Here is a 26376-nt window from a genome sequence, read left to right on the forward strand (position 1 = left end):
TAATAGTACGACAGACAGACAGACAGACAGACAGACAGACAGACAGACAGACAGACAGACAGACAGACAGACAGACAGACAGACAGACAGACAGACAGACAGACAGACAGACAGACAGACAGACAGACAGACAGACAGACAGACAGACAGACAGACAGACAGACAGACAGACAGACAGACAGACGGACAGACAGACGGACAGGACGACGGACGGACGGACGGACGGACGTTCTAGTAAAATCTTGTGGTAAATAACATCAAATGCGGCCGAAAGATCGAGCATCAGAAGTACAACACAACTGTTTTTGTCCAGTGCAGAAACTATATCGTGGTGAACACGTAGAAGAGCTGTTTCTGTAGAATGACGAGCTTGGTATGCAGATTGCAAATTTTCGTGCAGATTATTCGATTCTATGTGGTGATCAAGCCGAGAGGAAACAACTTTTTCCAAGACCTTTGACAAAAAACGGAAGGTTTGACACTGGACGGTAGTTTTTTAACACTTCACGATCTAGACTAGGTTTCTTCAGCAATGGTCGAACGATAGCTTGCTTAAATGGAGATGGCACCAGTGATTCTGAAAACGAGCAATTGACAATGTTTGTCACTGCCGGTAGAAGTTCATTTGAACAAGATTTTGGTGAATAGGTAGGCATTGGATCTAGTTCACAGTGTTTTGATTGTATGAAATAAACAGAGATGATTGACAATTCTGATGCAATCCGAAAAATCTACGGAAATCAAACAGCACCAAGACCCACATAAAAAATAAACAGTAAACAACGGGCCAGAAAAGACAACACAGAAAAATTAATAGTGGCCTATGTGCATATTCGTCTGTCTGTCTGTCTGTCTGTCTGTCTGTCTGTCTGTCTGTCTGTCTGTCTGTCTGTCTGTCTGTCTGTCTGTCTGTCTGTCTGTCTGTCTGTCTGTCTGTCTGTCTGTCTGTCTGTCTGTCTATCTGTCTGTCTGTCTGTCTGTCTGTCTGTCTGTCTGTCTGTCTGTCTGTCTGTCTGTCTGTGCATATTCGTCTGTCTGTCTGTCTGTCTGTCTGTCTGTCTGTCTGTCTGTGCATATTCGTCTGTCTGTCTGTATGTCTGTCTGTCTGTCTGTCTGTCTGTCTGTCCGTCCGTCCGTCCGTCCGTCCGTCCGTCCGTCGTACCGTCCGTCTGAACTATTCTTTCGGAGTCTCTGATAGCGCCTTATCGTGGATCGAGTCTTACTTGAAAGATAGAACTCAACGATCTACGTCTTGAATATGGTGTGCCCCAAGGCTCTGTTCTAGGACCAAAGTTATACTGCATGTACTCGAAACCCTGTTGGTGAAATATGCAGGCGACATAAAAATGCTTTACCACTCGTATGCCGACGACACTCAGGCATATCAAGTGATTAAACCGGAAGGTGATTTTGGACGATTTATCCGACCGTTTGAAAGCGTGTTTGTCAGAGATAAGCGATTGGATGACATCAAATATGCTGAAACTAAATCAGGACAAAACAGAGCTCATCGTCTTTGCTCCGAAACATCGAGTCAAACAGTTGTCCAAGTATGATCTACCCTTCGATGGCACTTTTTTAAGTGATGCGAACTGCGTTAGGAATCTTGGAGTGTTCTTTGATAAGACCTTGAGTATGGAACAGCAGGTAACAGCCGTCTCAAAATCATGTTACCACCAGATTCGAACCATCGGAAACATTAGATCGTATATCACCGAAAATGCGTGTAAGACACTAGTCTGCTCTCTTGTCACCTCCAGATTAGACTATGGGAACGCTTTGCTATATAATGTAAACTCTTCCACTATAGCAAGACTGCAACGCGTTCAAAACACAGAAGCTAGACTTATCACAAGAAAAAGGAAGTTTGACTCTATATCACCTGTTCTGATGCAGCTACATTGGCTCCCCGTGAAATACCGATCACATTTTAAACTTTTACATTACGTTTTTAAGGCATTACACGATAAAGCACCTAAATATTTGAAAGAACTGATTGTACCATACGCTCCTATTAGAACACTTCGGTCAGAAAATGAAGGACTCATAACGAATCCAACAGATGTCCGCATTAAAACATACGATGAAAGACGATTCGACCGAGCTGGAGCTACATTGTGGAATGACCTACCAATTCATTTACGGAAAGATCAATCGCTTCCTCGTTTTAAAAAAGGTTTGAAGACACATATTTTTAGACTGGCGTACTGTGATGTGTAAGACCTGTGATAGTTATTTATTATTTTAAAAGTTTAAGTGATAGGACCTATTTATTTTTAATTTATTTAAATTTTTAGTTTTAACGATTTTATTGAAGAGACAGTTTTATTTATTTTTTCTCTGTGTTTTACTGGAATGTAAATACTTGTAATTTTCATCATTATTTTTTTTTTATTGACTTATAATTAATATGTTTTATGGTATTCATTGTGATATATATTTCCCCTTTCAATGCTCTTAATTTACATCATTATTCTATTTAATTTCTGTTTTATTCTTATGTTCATATATATATATGAAAAATACATTGTGTATGAAAATAATAATATAACATCTACACACGCTTAAAAAACACGTGTTTCATGTCTATCTCTAGATTAGCCTTCCGTGACAAGGTAACACTACGACTATTGAAATTATATTTTTATATAGCGGATGTGGTTGAGTGGTCTAGAGCGTGGTCTGGACATGAGGCTAAGCGATTGGTGCTGTAGTGTATCAAAGGTGTGAGTTCGAATCCCGCTGAGGGACGAACAAAAAATTGTCAGTAGAAAATCTAACTGTAACACTGTTTGGAGTAATTTTCAGACTCATATATATTGTGATATATAATTTCCTTCAATTTTATATGTTAAGCGCTTAGAGTATTATGTTTATTAGATAGGCGCTATATAAAAGCTATGTAATAATAATAATTTCTACACTTTTCAATGAGTGATAAAAATATCACTTCATTCTAAGATTAGACAGTTTAGCGTTAACTGAATAACATATTGTCTTTTTGTTCAACATCGAATGTTGACTTCAAGACAACTTTGCGATTCGGGGTATATGGAACACTGTTTATATTGGTATAGGTAGGGAACATTTAATTTTGTGTGTGCATGATTTATTCCAATTTTGTTAAACAATATGCTGTTATTTTTCCTCGTTTCTCTATTAAACTGATAATTCAAAGAACTCTTAACATTTGAAATACTTTCTGGTTACATCAATTACTTTGTCAAACTCTCTTAGCATTTCAAGGACTTGAAATGAAGCTTTGTAATTAGAGACTAATACAGAATTGCTAACATCAGAGACATATAATACAATATGTCTCTGCTAACATCCATGCAACTTGAACTCTGGTGGATAATTCATGAATTGTCTCATTGACAATCATACCACATCTCCTTATCTTTTTAATATCCTTTATGTTTTTCACAGCTTATTGTATTAATTTTCTTCAAATGTCTCGTGTATAGATTCAAACCATATATATATACTTACCAAATTGTACATCAACAAACCAGTACCCCAAACCATGGTCCATTGAAACCTTTTATGTTGTTAAGGAACCGTTTCTAGTAACATCGAAACAATAAGTTTCAAAGATTTGTATGGTTATTGCACTTTCTCTAATAAACTAATGAACAAATCTATTTTGAACAACTATTTAAAAAACTGACGTCGCAAACTAATCAAAAGACTGTCTTTTATTTATTTCTGTGAACAAGTATTTATATAAATATCGCGCGTATTTAAAAAATTAATTAATCATAGCATAATTAATCTACGTGTTTCCAGAGACATATAATACAATATATTATATGTCTCTGGTGTTTCTAATGTGGTGACACTTACGGAGACCTGTATTTATAATAACATGTAATCTTGACATTTCCCGGTAAGTTATGAGGACATCACTGAACAATTTATTTCAGTTGTTTTCTCTTCAATGTTGTAAGATACTATTTTCTATTTCACCAAATCAAATAATACTTTTGATTGGTCTAAAAAGCACAAGGTGTATAACTTGTCATAATATGGAGCTCAGCAAGTTACATGTAGCCAATGATAAAAGACATGTATATATATGTTTTTGTTGATTGTTGTTTTCTTAAGTTGTGTGCGTTTTACATATGACAAACATATTTCAATCATTCGATGGCTTAGTTCTAGATGCATGTCAAATATGTTGTTGTATGTTTAAGCTAATATAATTGATTGGTGCATTGTACATGTTTCTTTGCAACCTGTAAGAAAACTGTTAGAGCGATGTTGATTAGTTCTAACGTGCTAGGTTGATACAACATTACTTCGTTTATCAACGCATTAAAAAAAGAAAAAAAAACGTTGAACGAATACAACCAGATGCTCCACAGGGCGCAGCTTTATACGACCGCAGAGGTCGAACCCTGAACAGTAGGGGCAAGTATGGACACAACTTTTAAGCTTGGTACAGCTCTAAATTTGGATTGTGATTAAATAGTTGACACAACATAGGTTTCTGACACAGAATGAATGTGGTCTAAGAACTTAAAAACTTTAAAATTTTAAATTGGACATTTACCTTTAATATGGTCCATTATCCAAAATCTTCATACATGGTTATATTCAGCATATCATAGAACCCCAAGAATTAAATTTTTGATGAAATCAAACAATGTTCAATTTAAGACCCTTTAGACCTCAATGTGGAACAATTTGATAACCGGGCCCCTAATATTAAAAATCTAAATTCATGGTTAGATTCAGCATATTGAAGAACCCCATATACTCAAATTTTGTTGTAATAAAAAAAAGTTTAATTTTGGACCCTGATTTGGACCATCGTGAAAACTGGGCCCATAATTAAAAAAACTAAGTACATGTTTAGATTCAGCATATCACAGAACCCCTAGAATTCAATATTTGTTAAAATTTAATATTGGACCCTCTGGGCCTTATTGTAGACCAATCTAAAAACAGGACCAAAAATTAAGAATCTAAATACACGTTTAGTTTTGGCATATCAAAGAACCCCAATAATTCTTTTTTTGATGAAATCAAACAAAGTTAATTTAGAACCCCTTTGGCCCCTAATTCCTAAACTGTTTGGACCAAAACTCCCAAAATCAATCCCAACCTTCCTTTTGTGGTCATAAACCCTGTGTTAATAGATTTCTATTTACTTATACTAAAGTTATTGTGCAAAAATCAAGAAAAATGATTATTTGGGACAATTTTTTGGCCCCTAATTCCTAACCTGTTGTGACCCAAATTCAATCCCAACCTTCCTTTTGTGGTCATTAACCTTGTATTAAAATTTCATAGATTTCTGTTTACTTATACATGTACTAGTTATTGAGTGAAAACCAAGAAAAATGCTTATTTGTGCCCTTTTTGACCCCTAATTCCTAAACTGTTGTGACCAAAAATCACAACCTTCCTTTTGTGTTCATAAACCTTGTGTTTAAATTTCATAGATTTCAATTTACTAATACTAAAGTTATAGTGCGAAAACCAAATGTCTTCAGACGACTACCACAACGCCAATGACATACCAATATACGACCAAATTTTTTTTAACTTTTGCGGTCGTATGAAAATCTTGAAAGTGAGCAGTCTTCGGGATAAATATATAACTTTCTCTAATTTCGCTTTTAGCATCAATCATAAAATATTTCTCTCCTGTGAAAGGATAAGCATGAAAAGAATTGGGACGAGAAAAAACGCGAAAATAAACCCTATATATTTTAAGTCATAGAAATCACAAGATCTAAACTCTGAAAATTTATAGCCACTTTACTATACTTAAGAAATAAGAAATGAACCGAAGGAACAATAAAGACAGAAATTAACGCAAAATAAAGGGTTCCATATGTTGTATTGGTCCAACTTTCACCAAAATTGAATAGAAAATGCACAATGAGATCTCAATATATCCATATTGAAGCTGATGTCATTAGGTCAAGGTTACAAAAGTAATTGGCAAGTTTAGTTTTCAGGTGTTATGGTTTGAATTTTTGTCCTTCTATTTATCAAGCTTGCATTTATAAATTGATGAAAAATACGATTTTTAGGCCACTGGATGAATGATTAGCCACTGATAACCTGAAATTGAGACAAAATTTGATTTTAGATCATTTTTGAATCACAGGTTGTCCAAACTTATCTTGAAAATTCCAATTTCTAAAGAACAAGGCCCTATTGATTTTACAGCAGTCGGTCATGGTTATCTGTTCCTATAATAAAACATGCTCAAATAAATTTAATGAGAAAATGTTCTTGCCCTTATCAATGAAATTTCAAAATGGTGAGAAGAAATGTCCAGTGTTATATAAAATGAGAGAGCATAAGTTGAGATCTTAATAGATTTGTACTAGAAGTAAAACATTTTTACAGCAAGTACATGCAAAAAAAACCATGTCTGCTGACAATGTATATGAAATGATGGGAGAGAAAAAGCTACCCATCTGTTAGTCATTTAATTGCTCCTGCTACCTGAACTTTTGACTAGGGTGACCTAAATATCTATATAGAGCAATGTTTAACCTGAAGCCAGTGAAGGTGCAACATCCAAACTCCCATAAGTCATCTGACAATTTTTATAAGAATGAACAGTTGGTAGACCTGAACTTCTTAACATGCCCTTTGAAGATTTTCCTATCTATAGCAGTTTTTAAGATAAGACAAAACTTGTATTTTATCCCTATGTTCTTTTTAATCTATGCAAAATTCAAAAGATGACGCTTGGATGCCAAGTGAGAACAAAAGCCGAAAGGGCCAGGTTAGTTGAAAAGCAGAAGTACCATTATTCATGAACCTGAGACTGCTTAAAGGTTTATGAGGATTAGTGAAATGACTCAAGTGTGCTACAACATATAGATAGGTAAACAGTGTACCAAAATAGGCTTTTCAAGTTTAATAAAGGGGTTCAAATTATATGAACTTGACAACAAAATAATATAAAGTTTAAGAGCAACGCAATCTCTTTGTGCCTAGCCAGATAATATTACAACATTTTCTTTTATACTCTTATGTATTATTTTTATTTAACTATAGATTTGTAACATCCTGCCGACAGTCATTATAATCGTTACATTGTAATATTTCTATAATAATACTTCTCTCCTTCAGATCATAACTGAAAAGCATTGGAACCCTATAAATTGAAGTAACTTCTGATAATCTTTAATAATAATTTCAAAGGCCTGGTACTGTTTGCATTTTATTTTCAATGAACAGCCGTATATAAGAAAACATAACAAACTGTAGCACTTTTATTTTATCTATCAAACAATAATGAGATGAACAATGTTGTTATTGAACTGATGCTAAATAGTCTTTGACCTCTGGTGGGTTCAAACGTCTAAATCCATCTTTATTACAGATTCCTATTTCAATATTATCCTCAGTCATTTGTCCTTCAAAACTTTCCTTCAAAGTCAAAATAGCTGTGTGGATTGCATCTTCAAGTTCTAAATTATCACTGTATCTGTAAATACAAGCAAGGTTATACTTAGTAAGAATTTTTTTATTAAAAAGTACATTATCATGTGCCAAACCTGTTCATGACAATACTTTTTCATAATTTCTTGTGCTAAACCTATCTGACAGTTAGGTTTATTTTGGAAATTTCATACAAAAAAAATTAAGCAATGGGTTTTCTTTATTAATTGTAAAAAAAAAAACACAACACAATAGTTAAAATTCCCCCTTTTACAGTCTTTTTACAGTATGCTGTCTGGAACAGGTATATCTCCATCAAATTGAAAGTCTTATAGTATGACTAAAAAAAGGTTGCATTCAAATGGTTAAAGAAGATTGCAACATAGAATTGTATTTGGAACATTTTTAACATTTCTCGCCATCAGAATTTTTCATTTTACTATTCACATTCTAGTGCTACAATTGCTTTTCAAGGGCAACTTGCTTTCTATGAACACCAACACATTGATAAACCAATTTCTGTTTCATTTCTGCTACAACCAACTCTCTGCATTAGAAATACTAGAACACACCCGCGAAATTGCAGGCATTCAGAACGTATTTGAAAAGATGTAAAGTATTGTAGGAAGAATTTTGTAAAAGATTTAATGACTTGAGAATTTCAGGAAAAGTATCAAAAGTCACTTGGGGACAGGAATTTTTTTTTAACCCTCCTCCTTTATTTCCAAAATTCCCATTTTTTGTTTTCTATTAATTACATTATGAACATACATTTAGTGTACATGTATTATGAACATTCCAGTCAGGAGCCTGTAATTCAGTGGTTCAGTGATATTTGTTTTTCGTTCATTTTATGTACATAAATAAGGCTGTTAGTTTTACATTTGTCATTTCGGGGCCTTTTATATCAGACTATGCAGTATCGGCTTTTGCCTATTGTTGAAGGCCGTAAGGTGACCATTAAATATTAATTTCGGTGTCCTTTTGGTCTCTTGTGGAGAGCTGTCTCCTTGGCATTCATACCACATCTTCTTTTTTTTCAGTAAAACATTTAGTGACTTGAGAATTTCAGAAAAGGTATCAAAAGTCATAGGTAATTTGGGGCAGGATAATTGTTTTTCTAGCCCGGCTCTTTCCACAAAAGAATCCTTTTTTTTGTTTGTTCTCTATTAATTTTAATGACACATGAATAATTTTAGAGCTTTTCTGTATATTATAAACATTCATAAAAGGGGGGGTCGGGACAGAGGCGGATTTACCCACCCCCCCCCCCCCCCCATTTTTCTGGAAAATAATTGGTTGCTTGCATAAGGAATCACTGAAGCATGACCGGAGCGGGCCCCTGCATATGAAATTTCTGGATCTGGCACTGCGGAGGGGCCCTGATCCCAATATCCCGGACTTAAAAACATGAAATCCCGAGGTTCTAAATTAATTATACAAATTAAATATCTCGTCTTCCCGAAATTCGAAAAAGATATCCCGGATCCCGAAATGGTAATCCTAAAATTTCTATCTTAAAAACACCTGTCTAGACGTCCCAAAAGTGTATTTTCTTTTTACAGTCAATTCTCAGTTTAATAATTGATCCACAGCGGTCATTGATATATTATTCCGACCCTCTCTATTAAATAAACCTTGTGACTGCCGTGGATTAAACTTCAGTGAAAATGATATCAGAAAGAAAATACACTTTATTCGTAGTACTTAGTATATGTATTTTTTCAAAGTAAAAAGAAAAAAAACGCAAACCGGAGGTCTAATCTGATTTAAATTTCGTCTATTGAAAGATAGAGGCTGAAAATACACTGTATTCGTAGTATTAATGTATGTTTAAAGTATACAGAAAAACACAAACCGGAAGTCTAATCTGACTTAAATTTTCGCCCAATGACGGAAACATATCCGGACGTCTTTTTTCTCGTTCTTCACCCAAAATCACTCAATCTGAATAATCATATGAATGGATGACAAATGCGATTATGCACTGTACCCATAGGACACAGAGGAATGATGATTAATTTATTGTGGAAAGAAGAGAAGCGACACCCAAAATGAAGTCTTCTCGTTTAATAGTATAGATGTCATTGTGTATTATCAAGGATAGCTAATGATCACTATATAACTTTAATAACATATTTAGAAACACTAAAAAAATGACAAATAATAAGGAAAAAAACATTTTACTGCATTCCTACTACTCAACTTTAAAAATGAAGATTTTTTTGATGGTACATCAGCAACATGTAGCAGAATCCAATACTGAAACAATCAAGGTTATAGCCCATGTCCAAAAGACCTTGATCGTCAAACTTATAAAACAGTATGTTACCTTTTTTCTAAGAAAGTTTTCCCGTTTACAAAATTCTTTCCCATTGCAGTTGCTTTCCAGGCAAAATAAGCTCCCTGAAATAATATTATTATAAATACACATGAACATTGCTTAATAGCAATATTGATGAAATCAATTGATTTGGTAAATTATTTGTATTGAATACATAAGGTTTTTGAAAAGAAAGACATATGACACACATTTCCATTTGAGTATCTTGAATTTGGAATACTAAGAAAAATGAGAGACCTATGAAAACATAACAAATCCCAAAATTTTAATAAAATGTTCAGGGGCGGATCCAGCCATTTTAAAAAGGGGGGTTCCAGCTATATGTCCCCATTTAAATGCATTGTTCAGCCGAAAAAAAGGGTGGTTCCAACCCCGAAACCCCTGCCCCCCTGGATCCGCCAATGAATGTTTCACCAACTCCTGTTATTACCTCTAGGAAAAGTCTTTGCCATGTAGTCCTTTCGTTTACTTTTCCATGACTTTAACAAATAGTTAGTTCATACTACTGAATGGTTTCATTTTAAATTCTTAGGCCACGTTTTTTTAATTTGTTGGTTTATGGATTTTTCGCATAAAAATGTCGGTCGGTCGGAGAAAAAAAAGATGAAAAAAAATATCTTTCAAAACAGAAAAAATATGCAAAATAAATATATATTTCACCTTACTAACAAAATGTTTGTCTTATATGCTGTTTTGTCATCATTTCTTAACATTAAGTTCGATGAAATATTATTGATCAGTGATCATGAACATCGCATGACATCTTTTAATAATTTCCTGTAAAAAAGGGGGGTTGCATGGACAAAGACGAAATTTAATCGTCATTTCACAAACAAGAAAAACAGATTCGCATAGCTCTCAATCAATTCCAGAAAACTTGGTGAATAATGATCTTTAAGCACAAAAACTGATAAAGAAAAAAATATAAAAACGTCGTACAAAAATTGAAAAACGTAATAGACTCGTCCACTGGAAAAACGACAATATCGGGTTAATCAGTTGTCATGCAATCCGGTTTTTATCCCAATGATCAATATTTTTGTTATCTATGAAACAAGAAAATTTCAAATGATTTGTTAATATTCAGTACTTTAATTGATGTATTCCACCTGTCCACCTTTGGACAAGTCTATTTCTCTGAGATGATGCATCTTACGGACTGATGACAAATAAAGGAAACAAACTTATTTTGTAATTGGTTTTAAACACAGGTTTTGTTCCGCAAAATTATTTGCGCAAAAGACATTTCAAGGTCAGTTATAATTGATTTGTCTATTTTTAGAAACGTAAATTGGAAGTTTTATTTTTCACAACAGAAAGTGTTATCAACTTTGTTAATGATTAATGCATTTCATTTCATAATAAAAGAAAATTTTAATTATTTTTCAGGGATAATGCATTTATAAGGGTTGGTGCGAATAAAAAAGCATGAAAAGTCAATTTTATTTTTATTCTGAATATCAGCAAAATCGGGTCGGCGGATCCGTAAACCAACAAATAAACAAGAGTGCACACACTGAAATGTCTCGCCTTCTTTACTAATCCTTGATACTATCTTGATAGACCTAAATATAAAGCTTTATTACAACTGTCACAAAAACTCAACATTAACCAAGAAAATGAAACATTGATCAATGAACCATGAAAATGAGGACAAGGTCAGATGAACCATGCCAGGCAGACATGAACAGCTAACTATTCTTCAATACAACAAATATAGTTGACTTATTGCTTATAAATAAAGAAAAACAGACCAAAACACAAACACTTAAAACTTAGCAATGGACTGTGAAAATGAGGTCAAGGTCAAATGAAACCTGTGTAACCGACATATAGATCATGAAATATTTCCATACACCAAATATAGTTGACCTAATGCATAAAGTATTAGAAAAATAGACTAAAACTAAAAAACTTAACTTTGACCACTGATGTTACCATGAAAATGAGGTCAAAGTCAGATGACACCTGTCAGCTAGACATGTACACCTTACAATCATTCCATACACCAATTATAGTAGACCTATTGCATATAGTATGAGAAAAACAGACCAAAACACAAAAACTTAACTATAACCACTGAACCATGAAAATGAGGTCAAGGTCAGATGACACCTGCCAGTTGGACATGTACATCTTACAGTCCTTCAATACATCGAATATACTAGACCTATTGCTTATAGTATCTGAGATATGGACTTGACCACGAAAAACTTAACCTTGTTCACTGATCCATGAAATGAGGTCGAGGTCAAATGAAAACTGTCTGACAGGCATGAGGACCTTGCAAGGTACGCACATACCAAATATGGTTATGCAATTACTTATAATAAGAGAGAATTTAACATTACAAAAAATCTTAACTTTTTTTCCAAGTAGTCACTGAACCATGAAAATGAGGTCAAGGACATTGGACATGTGACTGACGGAAAGTTCGTAACATGAGGCATCTATATACAAAGTATGAAGCATCCAGGTCTTCTTCCTTTTAAAATATAAAGCTTTTTAGAAGTGAGCTAACACGCCACCGCCGCCAGATCACTATCCCTATGTCGAGCTTTCTGCAACAAAAGTTGCAGGCTCGACAAAAAACCGTGGCCTTATTCACCTATCATTTTTATAACTATATATCCATCAAATGATCCAGATTAGTATGAAGGCTTTTTTCTTAGTCTATTAGTATTTGATTGCATTTTTTAAATGATAATTTACAATTGATTCAAAGTTTTTGCATTAACTCAGGTTTAAATATCCAAATCGTATTTTTTGTCAAAATTTTACAACATGTAAACAATATTCCTCCTATAAAACATTTATTGATTGCTGATTGCCTAAGGTACAATAAAAGAGGACCTATTAGAAAAGCTGTGGGTGACTTACTGATGGATCACACTGATAAAGGTATGGTCTTTCCTCATCTTCATCCCAACCAGCAAGTAAAAGAGAAACACCAAATGGTCGCACTCCACTGAAAATATATACATGAATGATTTCACTTTAAAGTATACAAAGAAATGTAGCATATTTATTTAGCTCTCCACTAATTCACGATGACAAGAGCTTCCACAATAAATTATTATTATTATTATTATGTGCACAGGTAAATTAAACAAAAACTTGATAGGAATTGTGTTTTACATGATCCTAGCAAAAAACACTTTAACACTGCAATAAATTTACAAAGAGAAGCATTCAATTTTGAAATAAACATAAACATTCCAGCTAACCATATAATGATTTTGATTGCATGAAAGCCATCTTGGACTTCCCTGCCCAAAACAGAAAAACAGATACATTTAAGTATCAGATCATGGAGTATATACTATAATTTAAAATATATGTATATCTATGAATACCCTGATTGTGTATATTCCTGCATGACATTAGCTATTTTATGTACAATCTGTGCTGTGGGTATTTGTTCTTGATAAGCCAATTGATACTGCTGAGCCAACTTCCTAGCTGCTTTTAATAAGACCCTGAAAATACAAAATACACATTAAAAGGTTTGTAGAATTTTCAATTTGACCATTAAAAATCTGTATAGATTCATCATTCATTAAATCATGACCAAAGTTGTTTTAAATTTGCTGAAATGGGTTATTAAATACAATGTATAAAGTTAAAACATAATATAAATCTTTTTTCTAATCATTTTTTTTGCAGTCTTTTTTTGTGTGGACATTTTATGAATACTAGAGTATCTACATTAGAGGAACTGATTCTCTCACTTCTATTTATGACCATTAATAATGACTTATACCAGAATAAACCCTATTCCACCACCTTATTAATAACTGCTACCAGTCTAGGAAAAATGGGAAACTGCACTTTTTCATCATTTTTGTTAATTTCTGGTTTATATTTCATACAGTTTAATGTGTATGGAATAAGGATGCATGTCTCTACAAACCTGAAATCAGGTCCCATCCCACTGTATACCATGCCTACATTTCTAGTTATCATTTCTATTTTGTGAATACTGTTTTCATCATATAATATGGATTTCTGCTTCTTCTCTGTAGCTAACACCACTCCATTTGTTGCTAAAATAATATTCATAAATTATTTTAACATATTATACATTTAGTGAATATATCATAAAAACATCTGTGATGTACATTGTAAATAATACTTTAACACACATGGTCGTCACTTGACTTCTGAATGAACAGTGATGAGTTCCTCACTTATGGATTTTTCTTCAAATTATTTTGTATGATAGCGTTGAAAGTAAGCTTTGCTATTATTACAATCACTGTTCATGGAAAGTAACGAAAAGAAGTTACACTCTTGATTTATAAATAGAGCTACATTGTCATACCAGGAATAAAGAAAACAATTCCCTTCCAATGAATTTATTTTCATGATAAATAATCACTTTTGTATGAAAAATATGACACTTACCTTTAATGCCTACAGATGGTGCTCCGGCTGCAACAGCTGCCAATGCATATTCTATCTGTACCAGTTTCCCTGAGGGACTGTAAATAAATGTGTATTACAAAAAATATAAATATTGTTTGAAGAAAATTAATATTATATCACACACTGAACCAAGGTTATATATTTCAACATGATCAATAATCAATTTGAAGTCACTCAATTACTCCTGATTTAGAGTAATTTCTCCCAATTTGATTTGTTGATATTGTCCTAATAAATTTCAGTCCATTTTTTTATTACCTCAATTGGAATTATCTCCTTCACACTATTGACCTAATAATAAATAAAAGATTTTTTGAGTTGCTACATGTACCGGTAAAAAGTCCTATTATTTTTTTTTTCACAGTTTTATATTAAATATTAAAGTATATTTGGTTTAAATTGTTCTAAAATTGAATTTGAATATAATAAGTAGTTATATAACAAAATCTGGATAAATTCGTTATACAGTGTGCAGTTTTTTTAATTTTTCTAAAACATAAAACATATTTAAAATTCGTTTATCAAGGGCATGCTATGCCTGAATTTTTTCACAGATGCGCAGGTTTGTCTGTACCTTAGCATGTTTAGTATATAATAATCATTTGAACTTTGCCAACCAAAATATCATTTGTATATATTCCAATAATGTTTAGTACAGCCTTCCCATATTTATTCAGGTCTTATGATACAGAGCTCACATGTACACTACCTCAGAATCAGACATCTCTTTTTGAAACTGACAGGGAGAAGTGCTTGTTCACTTGCAGCATTTCAATGTTTGATTTTTACTATCTATACAGAGCTATATTTTTTCATATCTTTTAATTTATAACTGAGTGTGCAGTTCCAGTTTATCATATCTGTTCTAGCTATATATATATATAGTTGCACAATTATTTTAGTTATCTTGTCAGAAACCAGTGGCAGATCTAGGGGGAGAGTTCCGGGGGTTGGAACCCCCCCCTTTTTTGGACGATCAATGCATTTGAATGAAGACATAAAGTTGGACACCCCCCCCCCTTTTAAAATGGCTGGATCCGCCCCTGGAAACTACAAACTAAATATTTTTAAACACTAAAATGAACTTTCAATTTTCTTTAATGGAGATTGGGGAGTTGTTAAATAAATGCATGAAATGTATGTGTAGTGATATTGGTATTCCATGTTATGTTCCAAATCTTAGATGAAAAAACCTTGCCTTTATCTGTATGATCTCTTTCAAAAAACAATTCTTTTCTTCAATAATAGTTAATAAAATAATTTTTCCCTACATTAAACTTGTTAACATTAATATAGTGTTCAACACGTTTAAAAATTCACTCAACACAAAACCAGTTAAAAAGGTGTGAACATGATTTGTGAATGGACTGTGATTTAACTAGCGCATGCAATGGAATCATTCAATATTGACAAATCATGCTGATTCATGTGGGTCTCATTGAGGTATAAGCTTGATGCGGGATTGGCAGATTTTTTTCTATTAAAGCGTAACACATGAAAGTCAAATATTTAAGCATGAAAACGGTAAACAAATTTCAGCGTGGCATGGGAAATTACATGCGCTATTCCGGCAACCAGAAGCAGGATCGGGAATCAGACCCCATGCTCCCACACTCCACCAAACAAGACCCCATTCATGGCAATAATACTCTTTCAGTATCAAGTACTGAATCATGTGAATTGTCAAATGTTAAGACTACAAGGGGAAAGGCTGTGGATTATATATAAAATGTCCAAAACTTATAAGTGTAGTATTAAAGCGACAAAAAGGTGCATAATCCTTAAGAACATAATGTATGATGTACAGATTTCATGACGATGACAATGCAGAACTGAAGTCAACAAGAATTACATTACTGTCATTCGTTTTACTGAAGAATTACATTAGACCCCATGAATTTGTATTCATCTACGTAAACAATACACTTTTTGACAGACATTTTTGGAAACATATTCGTATCAATAATTCTCACAATACCTAAAAGTTGTGAGGGAAAAACTGTATCGCTCAGACATTGCTGTATTTTGTTGGGAGACCGGCAGAAATGAAAGCTAAACGTCGATTGGACCAATTAAGAAAATTGACCAATCAACAGCAGTCTTCTTTCGACTTCAGAGGAAAATACTGGTTCAATTTTAATTAACTTATCGTCGTTCAGACCCAGTAGAAGTAAATATGAGCTTGCTATCACGGCTTCATCTTTCAGTCCAAAGACTTGAGCTGTATTTACAAAAACTAACAGCAACGTACATAAATAACCAAAGTAAGAATTTAAAACAAAATCCAGATGGGTCTTTGCAAAACTCCTTTGATAACAACTAAGACATAGAGAAAACTTCACCAAGGAAAGAGGACGTTTCGGCCTTGTTTGATTCGTCCTTGGTCGTTTCGGCCATACAAAAATAAATATTTTGCTGTATTTTCTTTCAAAAATATACAGTGTACCTTTTATAATTCATTTTAGATATTCAATTCTTATGCATTTCTACAAGTTCTGATTTAGTAAAGAGAGCAGAAAAATCAACAATGAAAATAAAAAGATTAAAGCCCCCCCCTCCCCCAAACAGTGGCAACACATAAATATGACAATGAAGCTTCCATTATGATATATTAAAAGAAAAAAATAATGCGGTGAGATCTTGGTATATTTGGCTTGAATATTTTACAGTTTCCACGTTTTTGCAATGACCTTACTATCAATGATCCTGCTTTGATCATGTTGATTCCGCTATGAAAGTAACACATTCTATTAACGATCTTGTCACGGTCTTGCTATGTCTTATAAGATCTTACCATGACTTGCACATCTCTGAACGCTTCAACTAAGACCTTCCCAATTACAGTCGGCACCGTTAGCCATGAGTCTGAAGCCCAAGACTAGTAAATATCGATTTGGACTACAATGTAGTTTGTGAGAATTATCAAAATTTTATATACATGTAGTCATATAGGGACAAGTTTTGATATTTAGTTTCCAGATTAGTAGATGAAAAAGTTTTTGGTGCAGACTGCAATTATATTACAATCTTAGTACAAGTGAAGTCTACTATGAACGAACCATTACTCTACTAAATTTCCACGACGTTGTCACTAGGCTCTTCATGTCTATCTTCACTTTCCCATTATACACTAGTTTCCTTGAGGAAAAATAACACTTAGAGGTTGTGGTGCTGAATGTAAATGTATCAAAAGAATGAAATTGTGCAATTGTCATAGGCTAGCTAGGGCGAAGTAGAATTGTAGTGAGATTGTACTGACTCAGTAAGGACGACTAGTGTGTAGTATTATTATCTTTCTCATCGAAGTATAATCATATCAATACGAAGTAGAAGCATTATGAAGACGTAGTGAAATCTGGATAGTCTCAGTGAAATTGTAGTATTAAAGGTTTTTCATTGTTTCCTCGATTGCACCACATTTCCAATATGATGCTTCTACGCCATTCTCAATCTTACTACTTCCTAATTACTATGACTACAAATATTTTAAACATGTTCAAAGTTGGTTATGGACCTCCACGACCATGAAGATTTGATAATTTTTACAACAACCTTACCGTGAAAGTTATCACAACAACCATGGTCTTACTCAACTTTCCAAAATTTTTACATCTTGACAAATGAGAAATGCCATACATGTGACAGGAGCTTTTTAAAACAAATGCAGAGACACAGTTTTCTGTATAAAGCATACCTTTATAGTGTTTATAGAATAAGATCTGTGGTATATCTTTTCTGGAGCTTTTTCTGGATTGTTAAAACAAATGCAGAGACACAGTTTTCTGTATAAAGCATACCGTAAAGGCTTTATCGTGTTTATAGATCTGTGGTATTTCTTCTTTTCATTATTTTCTTACAGCACACCGCCTACAGCTTTTGCAAAGGATCTAAATCATGTATAGACTAGAGCCTAGCTAGAATTCTCCCTGCACCAGGCATCCAATTTAAAATCCTTATTCAGACTGAACATAATTAACTTTCTGTTTGTTACACGTAGTCCTACACAGCTAAAATAACCACATTTTTATGAAACTTTGGCAGTTTGGTGAATTGTTTATACATGTATGTTATACACTAATGTGTCTATTGACAGAAGCTCCCTTTCGATATTTACTAACTTAAGTTTTATAATTTTCGAGTTATGTGATTTTATTCATAAAATAGGGGTTACTTTTCAGTTTTCAGACAAAAATCAAAAGTGTTTTGAGCAGTTTCATGAAACTTTAATGACTGGTTTATATCTGTTATAAAAAATTATAAAGGAGTTGGTTCACTAACTTATAATCTTAATTTTTGCCCTTAAATTTAATGTTTAAATCTGAAAATATTTTTAAAGTGATAATGTGAAAATTTGATTACAACATATGTGAAATGTTCTATTGTTTCAGTTAAAAAAACATATTTTTACCAATAGAGTCTGACATTAGATTTGTAACACCACTCTTTGCCCACAAATATTTTGGCTGAAATATTTATGATATACTATATTTTTAACTTTTCAATAAAAATTCAATTGGCCAGAGGTGGGGCCACATACTAAAATTATTAAACAGATGGAAAAGTAAATCTATCCCTATTTTAGACTAATGTATTTATTTATACATGTTAAACATGTTATATGAAGGAGATATATACAATTTCATTATTATTTTCCTTTTATACTTTTAAATATTAAACATATTGTGCATGCAATGCACCTATTAGATTTACTTTAAGGATTTAACACTGAATGTTAAAATACCATACATAAGTACACAAAGTCAAAATAATTCGGAATACCAGGCATTTTACTTAGAGAAAAAAGGAACCATAAACCACAAAACATATTTATAAAGAAAAGCTTGATCCACAGACATTTTATTAGCAAAGTTACTTTTTATGAACATATCTACCAAGATTTACAATTCCCAAAATTGCGGCGATCATACACTTCACCCTTTACTAACTCAATGGAAGCAGTACCTCCCTCGGAGCGAAGCCAGTTGAATTGGTATGGAATGGCCAGTGGGGTGTTGTCCAATTTCGAAATGACCTGACTTTTTATGAGCTACTTCCATCATTTCTACAATATTACCACTAGAAACCTCTATGAGGACCACTACACAGACGTGCAAGAATAGCAGCTAACCACATCAATAACTTTATTAACTAACTTTCTCTTTTGACTATACTAGATTCTTATTTTACTTTTACTTTCACTTTCTATTTATATCTATAACGTCATCATGACAACCTCTATTGTTTGGCGAACCACACAACCGCCAAATTTGTACTTCTCTGTTTGATTTCATGTATAATATTGTTCTGAAGACGCCACGCTTGTTGGCGAAACATGTCGACCAGAATAAACTCTTACCATGTGGTAAATGGAGGGTGTTGTTGTCTTTGTTGTTTTATTTTAAGGATTGAAGTTAAAAAATAACATCATTACAGGGCCACTTATTAAGGTTCCTGGGTCTACTCCTTTCTTATATAATATTGAGGAGTTATTGAACTTATTTGTTGATAAACATGATTAAGTTGAGGGCCTATCATGAACTCATATGATAGTGCAGCTGTTAATTTAGTTTTATACACTATTTTCTAAATAATTTTGATCCTTTGTGTTCTATTTTTAAAATTTAGACCAGTCATGCCAGTATCTTTTTATGATTTCTACTTTCAGCACATTTTGGTTTAGCTCTAGATACACCTCCAACAAATGAAAGACTTGACAATGCCAACACCCAGCAAAGGTCTATTTTGGATCAAATTTTTTCTCCAATAGATTATGCAGTACCTAAATTTAGACGATCTCGAGAACGTAGAATGACACGACAGTTTGGTAAACATCAAATGGAAAGATATATTGATATCAAGAAAAGTTTAATTATGTGTCTTGAATGTGGGCATTGGCATGAAAAGAAAACAATTTGTGGTAAGTTAATGAAGGTAACGCAAGAAGAGAAATCCTCTGGATATATTTATTTTTGTGGGTATCATTATTTGTGGATTGAGTAAAACCTGCATATTTCATGGATATTTCATTTTGTGGATTTGAAAAATTCTGTATACAAGACTATAGGAAATTTGTTATTCGTTGAGCATTTAATTTTGAGTTCACCTGTAACAAAGAAATCCATGAAAATTGGTATCCCATGAATACATGGAATACTAATGAATCCACAGTCAAATGAGTCGACAGTAGATGTTTTATCATTCATGTTGTTCATGACACAATTAAAAAAGCAAAATAGCTTCACTTTTATTTCTGTTTTTCATCTCAAAATTACAGTGAGGTCTTCTGAGTGAGCTTACTTGAAACATCTAGCATCTAATTAAGTTGAAGTTTTGCAAGATGGCATTGCCACTGCCATGAAGATTAGAAACAAAAGACCGAAAACAAACATTTTGAAAACTATGGCGCACCTTAAATTGATGCAAGATTATTGTTCAATAACCTTGGCATAAAATACTGCATCAACATGATCATGATGATCAATAGAGCAAATAATTTTGATGGACTGTTTGACAAACATTCAGACCAAAATTTGAAGAAGAACAAAATTTGAAGTGAAGTATGCTACATGTATATATAGCAGTAAAATTATGAGATACAACAAGTATAGTGCCACTTTCCACAACAGTCAAACAGCATATCAGACAAACTCTGTTAATGTAATAAAAAAAAAGAAGCAATATGGTGTAGGATGTAAAATCCCTACATGCTCTTGCTGAGATGAAATGAATAATCAATTATAAATTTTATCCTGTATGTTAAGGATAATATATATCCTGTAATTCCTGTTGCTTATTTTCAGGTACTTGTTATGAAAGAGTTAGAGAAGAAACAAAAGAGATGAAAAAAGAATTAGGTGAGGCCTTGGAGTATACACCTGATCAGAAAGAAGTCACCTTTGTTTATGATGGTGAAGATAAAACACCTACATGCGAAGGAAAACATATTGTGGAAATGAAAAAACCTAGACCAAAGTGGTTTGCAGATGCTCTGTTGACAAAAGTGAAACCATCAAATAATTAAAAATAGATCAAATTTTTATTATGTTTTACTTAAGCATTTACCTATCTGACTTGGAGATTTATTTCCACTATACTTCATACTTGCCATATATATTTTATATGTCTGTCCCTTAATAATCATATTCATTAAGAGTATCTGCATATTTTACTTTCTGCCAAACATCGACTAAATGATTTACTTTCTTCTGGCTGTGATTAATTTACGTTCAGAGTTCTGAATGACCTTTTTATGTTCAAAATAAAAAACGATATTGTAATCACAACATATTGTTCTAGAATAACCTACATCAGGTAGGCTCATGTCCAAAAGTTTTAAAAAATCCTCAGTGGTCATTTGATTAAAACCATTGTTGGCCTTAATAAAAAAAAAATGAACAGGGTAGTTGCTGCTTCTCTTTTAAGCACATAGTTTTGAGGATTAAATCAACCTTATATATACCAATCTCTGATAACAAGAGCACTGGACGTTAAGCAACTTACAATTAATCAATCAATCAAAAAACAAGTCAACTTAGCATGATGGGAAACAGATTTTCTCACTGTGTTGAAGATCCATTGGTGACCTTTGGCTCTTTTCTGTCCTTTGGTCAGGTTGTTGTCTCTTTGACACATTCCATAGTGCCATTCTCAATTGTATTCATATTTACTACAGTACCAGTATACATAAAGGAATCAACTTACTGAACTGTTCTAAATGTAGGTCAAAAGAATCATTTCAAGGTTCAATGATAATGCTTACTTATTTGCTGGTTTAATCTCAAGTTCACTGAGTACTTTGATATATATATCTCAGAGCTATAGTGTGACCTAGATCTCATGATTAATGGTTATCAGAGGTTTGACCTTAAGTAATGTGTAATCAATACAAAGGAGTAGGTCTTGTAAGAGCCCTTTTTGGCCCCAAAATATAACCGTTTTACAAAATTGTTAAAATGTAAACTTTTAGTTATTTATTGGATAGTAGAATGGTTCTGCTACATACATATTGGCTGTTTTTGACAATACAATGCACACATATTGAGTACAAATGTACTAGCACCATTAAGATGCTAAATTACTGAAATCTTCACAATTCCAGCATTTTATTTAAATTTTAGACGGTTTTCGTGTAAAACTAAAGTGACCGCATTCGATGTCATCCAAAATATTGAAATGGAAGTTGTATTTGATATTTATACATAACATATATAAAGATTGAGGATGAACACGGATGCGGCCACTTTCATTTTTGACAAAAACCATCTGAAAAGTGACATTTTTTCGCATATTTGGTAGATTTTTTATATTTTAGCTTGAATCGGATCGTTTTTAATGACTAAATGAGTTAAAATCTTTCACAAAAAATAATTGATTCAAATGAAATAGACACTTAAGTGTTTAAAAATTGGTCAAAATCTTTCGTCAGATGAAACTGAAATTTGAGGCCAAAATCGGTCCTTACCGGACCTACTCCTTTGTAGTTCAGGATAATATACTGGGGTATGCAAAATCATAGGTTATTATTATGGTTCAACCATTTATTAACTGATCAATATAAAACCTTTATAGAATTGATATGAAGTGTTATGTGTAGCTTTAGACAAAAATAATTGTCTTTTTGTCAAGCCTGCGACTTTTGTAGCTGAAAGCTGAACATAGGGATAGTGATCCTGTGGCTACAGTTAAATTATTAAAAGATTTATATTTTAGAAGGTGGAAAACCTGGATGCTTCATTAATTGTATATAGATGCCATATGTTAAGAACTTTCCATCTGTCACATGTCCATCATCCTTGACTTCATTTATATTGTTCAGTGACTACTAGAAAAAATTTCAAGATTTTTTGTAATTTTATTTTCTCTCTTAGATTGCGGGTACCTTTCTAGGTGTAGATCCTCATGCCCGTCCGACACTTCACTTGACCTCAACCTCATTTCATGAATCAGTGAACAAGGTTAATTTTTGGTGGTCAAGTCCATATCTCAGATACTATACCGGTAAGTAACAGGTGTAGTATATTTGGTGTATGGAAGAATTGTAAGGTGTACATGTCCAACTGGCAGGTGTCATGTGACCTCCTTTTCATGGATAAGTGGTTATAGTTTATTTTGTTTATTCTGTTATTCTTACACTGTATGTAATAGGTCTTGTATATTTGGTGTATAGAATGATTGTAAGGTGTTCATGTCAAAATGGTGTTTGTTATCTGACCCCATATTCATAGTTCAGTGGTCATAGTTAAGGTTTTGACTTTTGGTATTTTTTTCTCATACTTTATGCAATAGGTCAAGTATATTTAGTGATATGGAAATATTGTTAGCTGTATATGTCTGTCTGGCAGGTAGCATCTGACCTTGACCTTATTGGTGATTCATTGGTCAATGTTAAGTTTTCTTGGTTAAGTCTGTTTCTTAGAAACTAATAGCAATAGGTCAATTATAACGAATGATTGTAAGATGTACATGTATTTCTCATTTGGTTTATCTGACCCGACCTCATTTTCTTGGATCATGTCATTGTTGTAGTAAAGCTTTATATTAAGGACTATCAACATCTTTACTAACCATTGATATTATGTAACATAATATCAATTGTTAGTAAAGAAGTCAAGACATTTCAGTGTGTTCACCGTTGTTTCTATGTTGTGCTGTCTTGTAGGTCTCGCATAAATCTACCCTTTACCACATTTTTTTCAAAATTGCATTACTTCATTAGCATGCATTGATTGAAATTATTTATGTGGCAAACTGTCTGGTAATAACCTAAAATACATGCACCTTTCATTATCTTGGCAGATGGAGAAAGCAACAATAAAATTTTAACATTTTATTCAGGTTAAATGACTAGATCAATATATGTCATTAGGCCTACATAAAATATCTCTTCAACAATTGAAAAAAAAGTTAAACAATGCACTATTTAATTATGAGCACCCATACTTCACAACTAATACATTTCCACTTCACACATTTTCACAATAAAAAACTGTCCATAACAAAATAAAGGTAATTTAGTGGAGATATCTTCATAAAAAAAACCCATAATTTTCAATTTGATTCCTGGTACATGTAATTCATTATTGTATGACACTATACTATATTAAGGTATTTAGGGGAAAACAATAGACAACTTTCGAGTTCGATGCATTTCCGTCAAAAACTCTGGTTTTAGTGAACAACATTCATGCTTTTAGGGGCATCGTCACTTCCATTTTAATGTTGAGCGAGTGGTTGGAAAATTATAATACTATACTGCACAGTTTATTCTGCAAATTAAATTCTCATAATTGACAATCGGCACTGCTGTCAATAGGGAATTGTGTTTAAGTACCTACAGAACAACCATTATTTCTAGTTTATCCTCCACAATGACAATCACTATGAGGCTTGATGAACATAAATAGTGCAGGGATACAGGCAATCCCCTCTTTCTGGTAAATGACGTCACAAAGGCGTGTCTAATTGATGAGTTTTTTCCGTTGACGGATGAACTCGAAAGTGGTCTATTCTGAGACTAGTGCCTGTATAAATAGCTATGTCTGGATCTTTTATGTATAATAGGACAGATATGTTTTAATTTCAATCGATGAACAAGGTTTGTCGAAGAAAGAGTTAAGTATGTTCATTTGTGAAAAAAAAATTTGTGACAATTTATAAATGGTACACACTTGGCTGCCTATATCATTCTGCAGAAAGCAAAATTCATAAGGGAGAGAACACAATATTAAATTAATCTCAATATACTCCTTACAAATAGATATTTTATTAACTTTGATTAAAAATTCTTAAAGATTTTTTTTGTGAAACTGTGTCTTGCCTATGATAACTGTTGTCAGTGTAAAAACTAAGTCCATTTATCAGTAAAATACAGAAAAAAGGAAAATAATTACATTTGTATTTTAAAAATTTTTTTGGTCATAAACTTCAAATTTTGTTTTTTTATGTCCAAATATCATAAAGCTGTATGTAGGTTTGATAAAGTTGTTGATGTCTAAAAAAAACCCAACTTAAACCACAGACTGACAATAACAACAGAATCTATAGGATCTCTATGTCTTGCTTTCACGAAATAAATTTCACAGGCTACACAAACAGAGGACCTGACATGTAGTTATGCCTAGGTTTGGCATACAAGTTTTTTAGGGAAAAGTCATCTACACAATTGAACTTGACCTTATACTTACAAATGACTGAGAGTTAACTTTCTTAACAATTTTAAAACAGTGTTTACTAGCGCACAAAATTAAACTTCTGTTTTGTACTGGCCTTATGTACAGCATGTACAGGATAACATTATTTTATAAACTATGTAAATATATAATCAAAAGTAGCAGTATGTAGCTTTTTATAATAAACTGGACACAAATCAGGGATCAGGTAAAAATTGAAAGCACAACATAATGTACCATAAATTAAAACAAATCAACAGTAGATCCACCATTCAAGTTATAAAAAGAATGAATGAACACTTTAAGGCTTTCGTCAAATTTGAATTCTTTGAAATACATAGGTTTAGACATTTTTTTAGTTAATTCCTTTAGGCACCATGTATAACCTTTTATTTATTTTATTTAGCAGAATTGGTAGATGCAATACAAGCAAGTCTGAGGAGAATTCCTTAATATATCTGATGAATTATAGCCAGGGTTTCCCCTGGGTCAATTATTTTTTTCGCCACCTCTTTCGCCAAAACAATATATTTTTCGCCACTTTATTATTTTTTTCGCCAAATAACATAACTAAATTTTTCGTTTAAAATTTACATTTTTTTCTACCCCCTACCCCTTTCCCTTAAATAAGATGATTTTGCCCATTGTGTCTATGATTATGCTCTCAAACTAATTTTAGAGTTTACATGTTAATGAATTAACACTAAAAATTTACTTTAAAACAACAGATTTTTTTAATTTAAAAGGGAAACCTATTCATTGTATTTTAAACAACTTTTCTAATTGATTGGGCCACTATAGTTTTAATAATAAGGAAGATATACGTCCTGGAATATAACAAAATGAATGGACATGTTTTGATTATATAATACCAGTATAGTTCGTAGGGAAAGTTTCTTTAAAAGAAAAATACTGATGTTCCCTTTTGTACTAAGAAGTTTTTTTTACAACAGAACAAAAGCTTTTATCACATGAAATTGATCCCTCGTTTCATGTGTAGTCATTACATTGAAGGGCTAC

The 26376-nt window shown here is 32.8% G+C and overlaps 2 protein-coding genes across 3 annotated transcripts; one reads left to right on the forward strand and one right to left on the reverse strand.

Moving 5' to 3' along the window:
- Nucleotides 1–7234: 7234 nt before the first annotated feature.
- LOC134707043 (proteasome subunit alpha type-2-like) lies at nucleotides 7235–16328 on the reverse strand. The gene is made up of 7 exons (XM_063566526.1): nucleotides 16167–16328; nucleotides 14168–14244; nucleotides 13674–13806; nucleotides 13117–13239; nucleotides 12641–12728; nucleotides 9749–9822; nucleotides 7235–7462 (listed from the first exon to the last, which is right to left on the reverse strand). The coding sequence occupies exons 1-7, from the start codon at nucleotides 16202–16204 to the stop codon at nucleotides 7288–7290; spliced, it is 708 nt and encodes a 235-aa protein (XP_063422596.1). The 5' UTR covers nucleotides 16205–16328; the 3' UTR covers nucleotides 7235–7287.
- On the forward strand, nucleotides 16309–21225 carry LOC134707045 (large ribosomal subunit protein bL32m-like). Of its 2 annotated transcripts, none has more exons than XM_063566527.1 (3): nucleotides 16309–16452; nucleotides 19854–20105; nucleotides 20989–21225. In XM_063566527.1, exons 1-3 carry the CDS (start codon nucleotides 16365–16367, stop codon nucleotides 21207–21209), a joined length of 561 nt encoding a protein of 186 aa, XP_063422597.1. In that variant the 5' UTR covers nucleotides 16309–16364; the 3' UTR covers nucleotides 21210–21225. The 2 variants fall into 2 exon arrangements, with proteins under 2 accessions (XP_063422597.1, XP_063422598.1); XM_063566528.1 differs by lacking the exon at nucleotides 16309–16452 and adding an exon at nucleotides 19429–19550.
- Nucleotides 21226–26376: the final 5151 nt, after the last annotated feature.

Source organism: Mytilus trossulus, chromosome 2 (assembly GCF_036588685.1).
Source record: "Mytilus trossulus isolate FHL-02 chromosome 2, PNRI_Mtr1.1.1.hap1, whole genome shotgun sequence".
In the NCBI taxonomy this organism is placed as follows: domain Eukaryota; kingdom Metazoa; phylum Mollusca; class Bivalvia; order Mytilida; family Mytilidae; genus Mytilus; species Mytilus trossulus.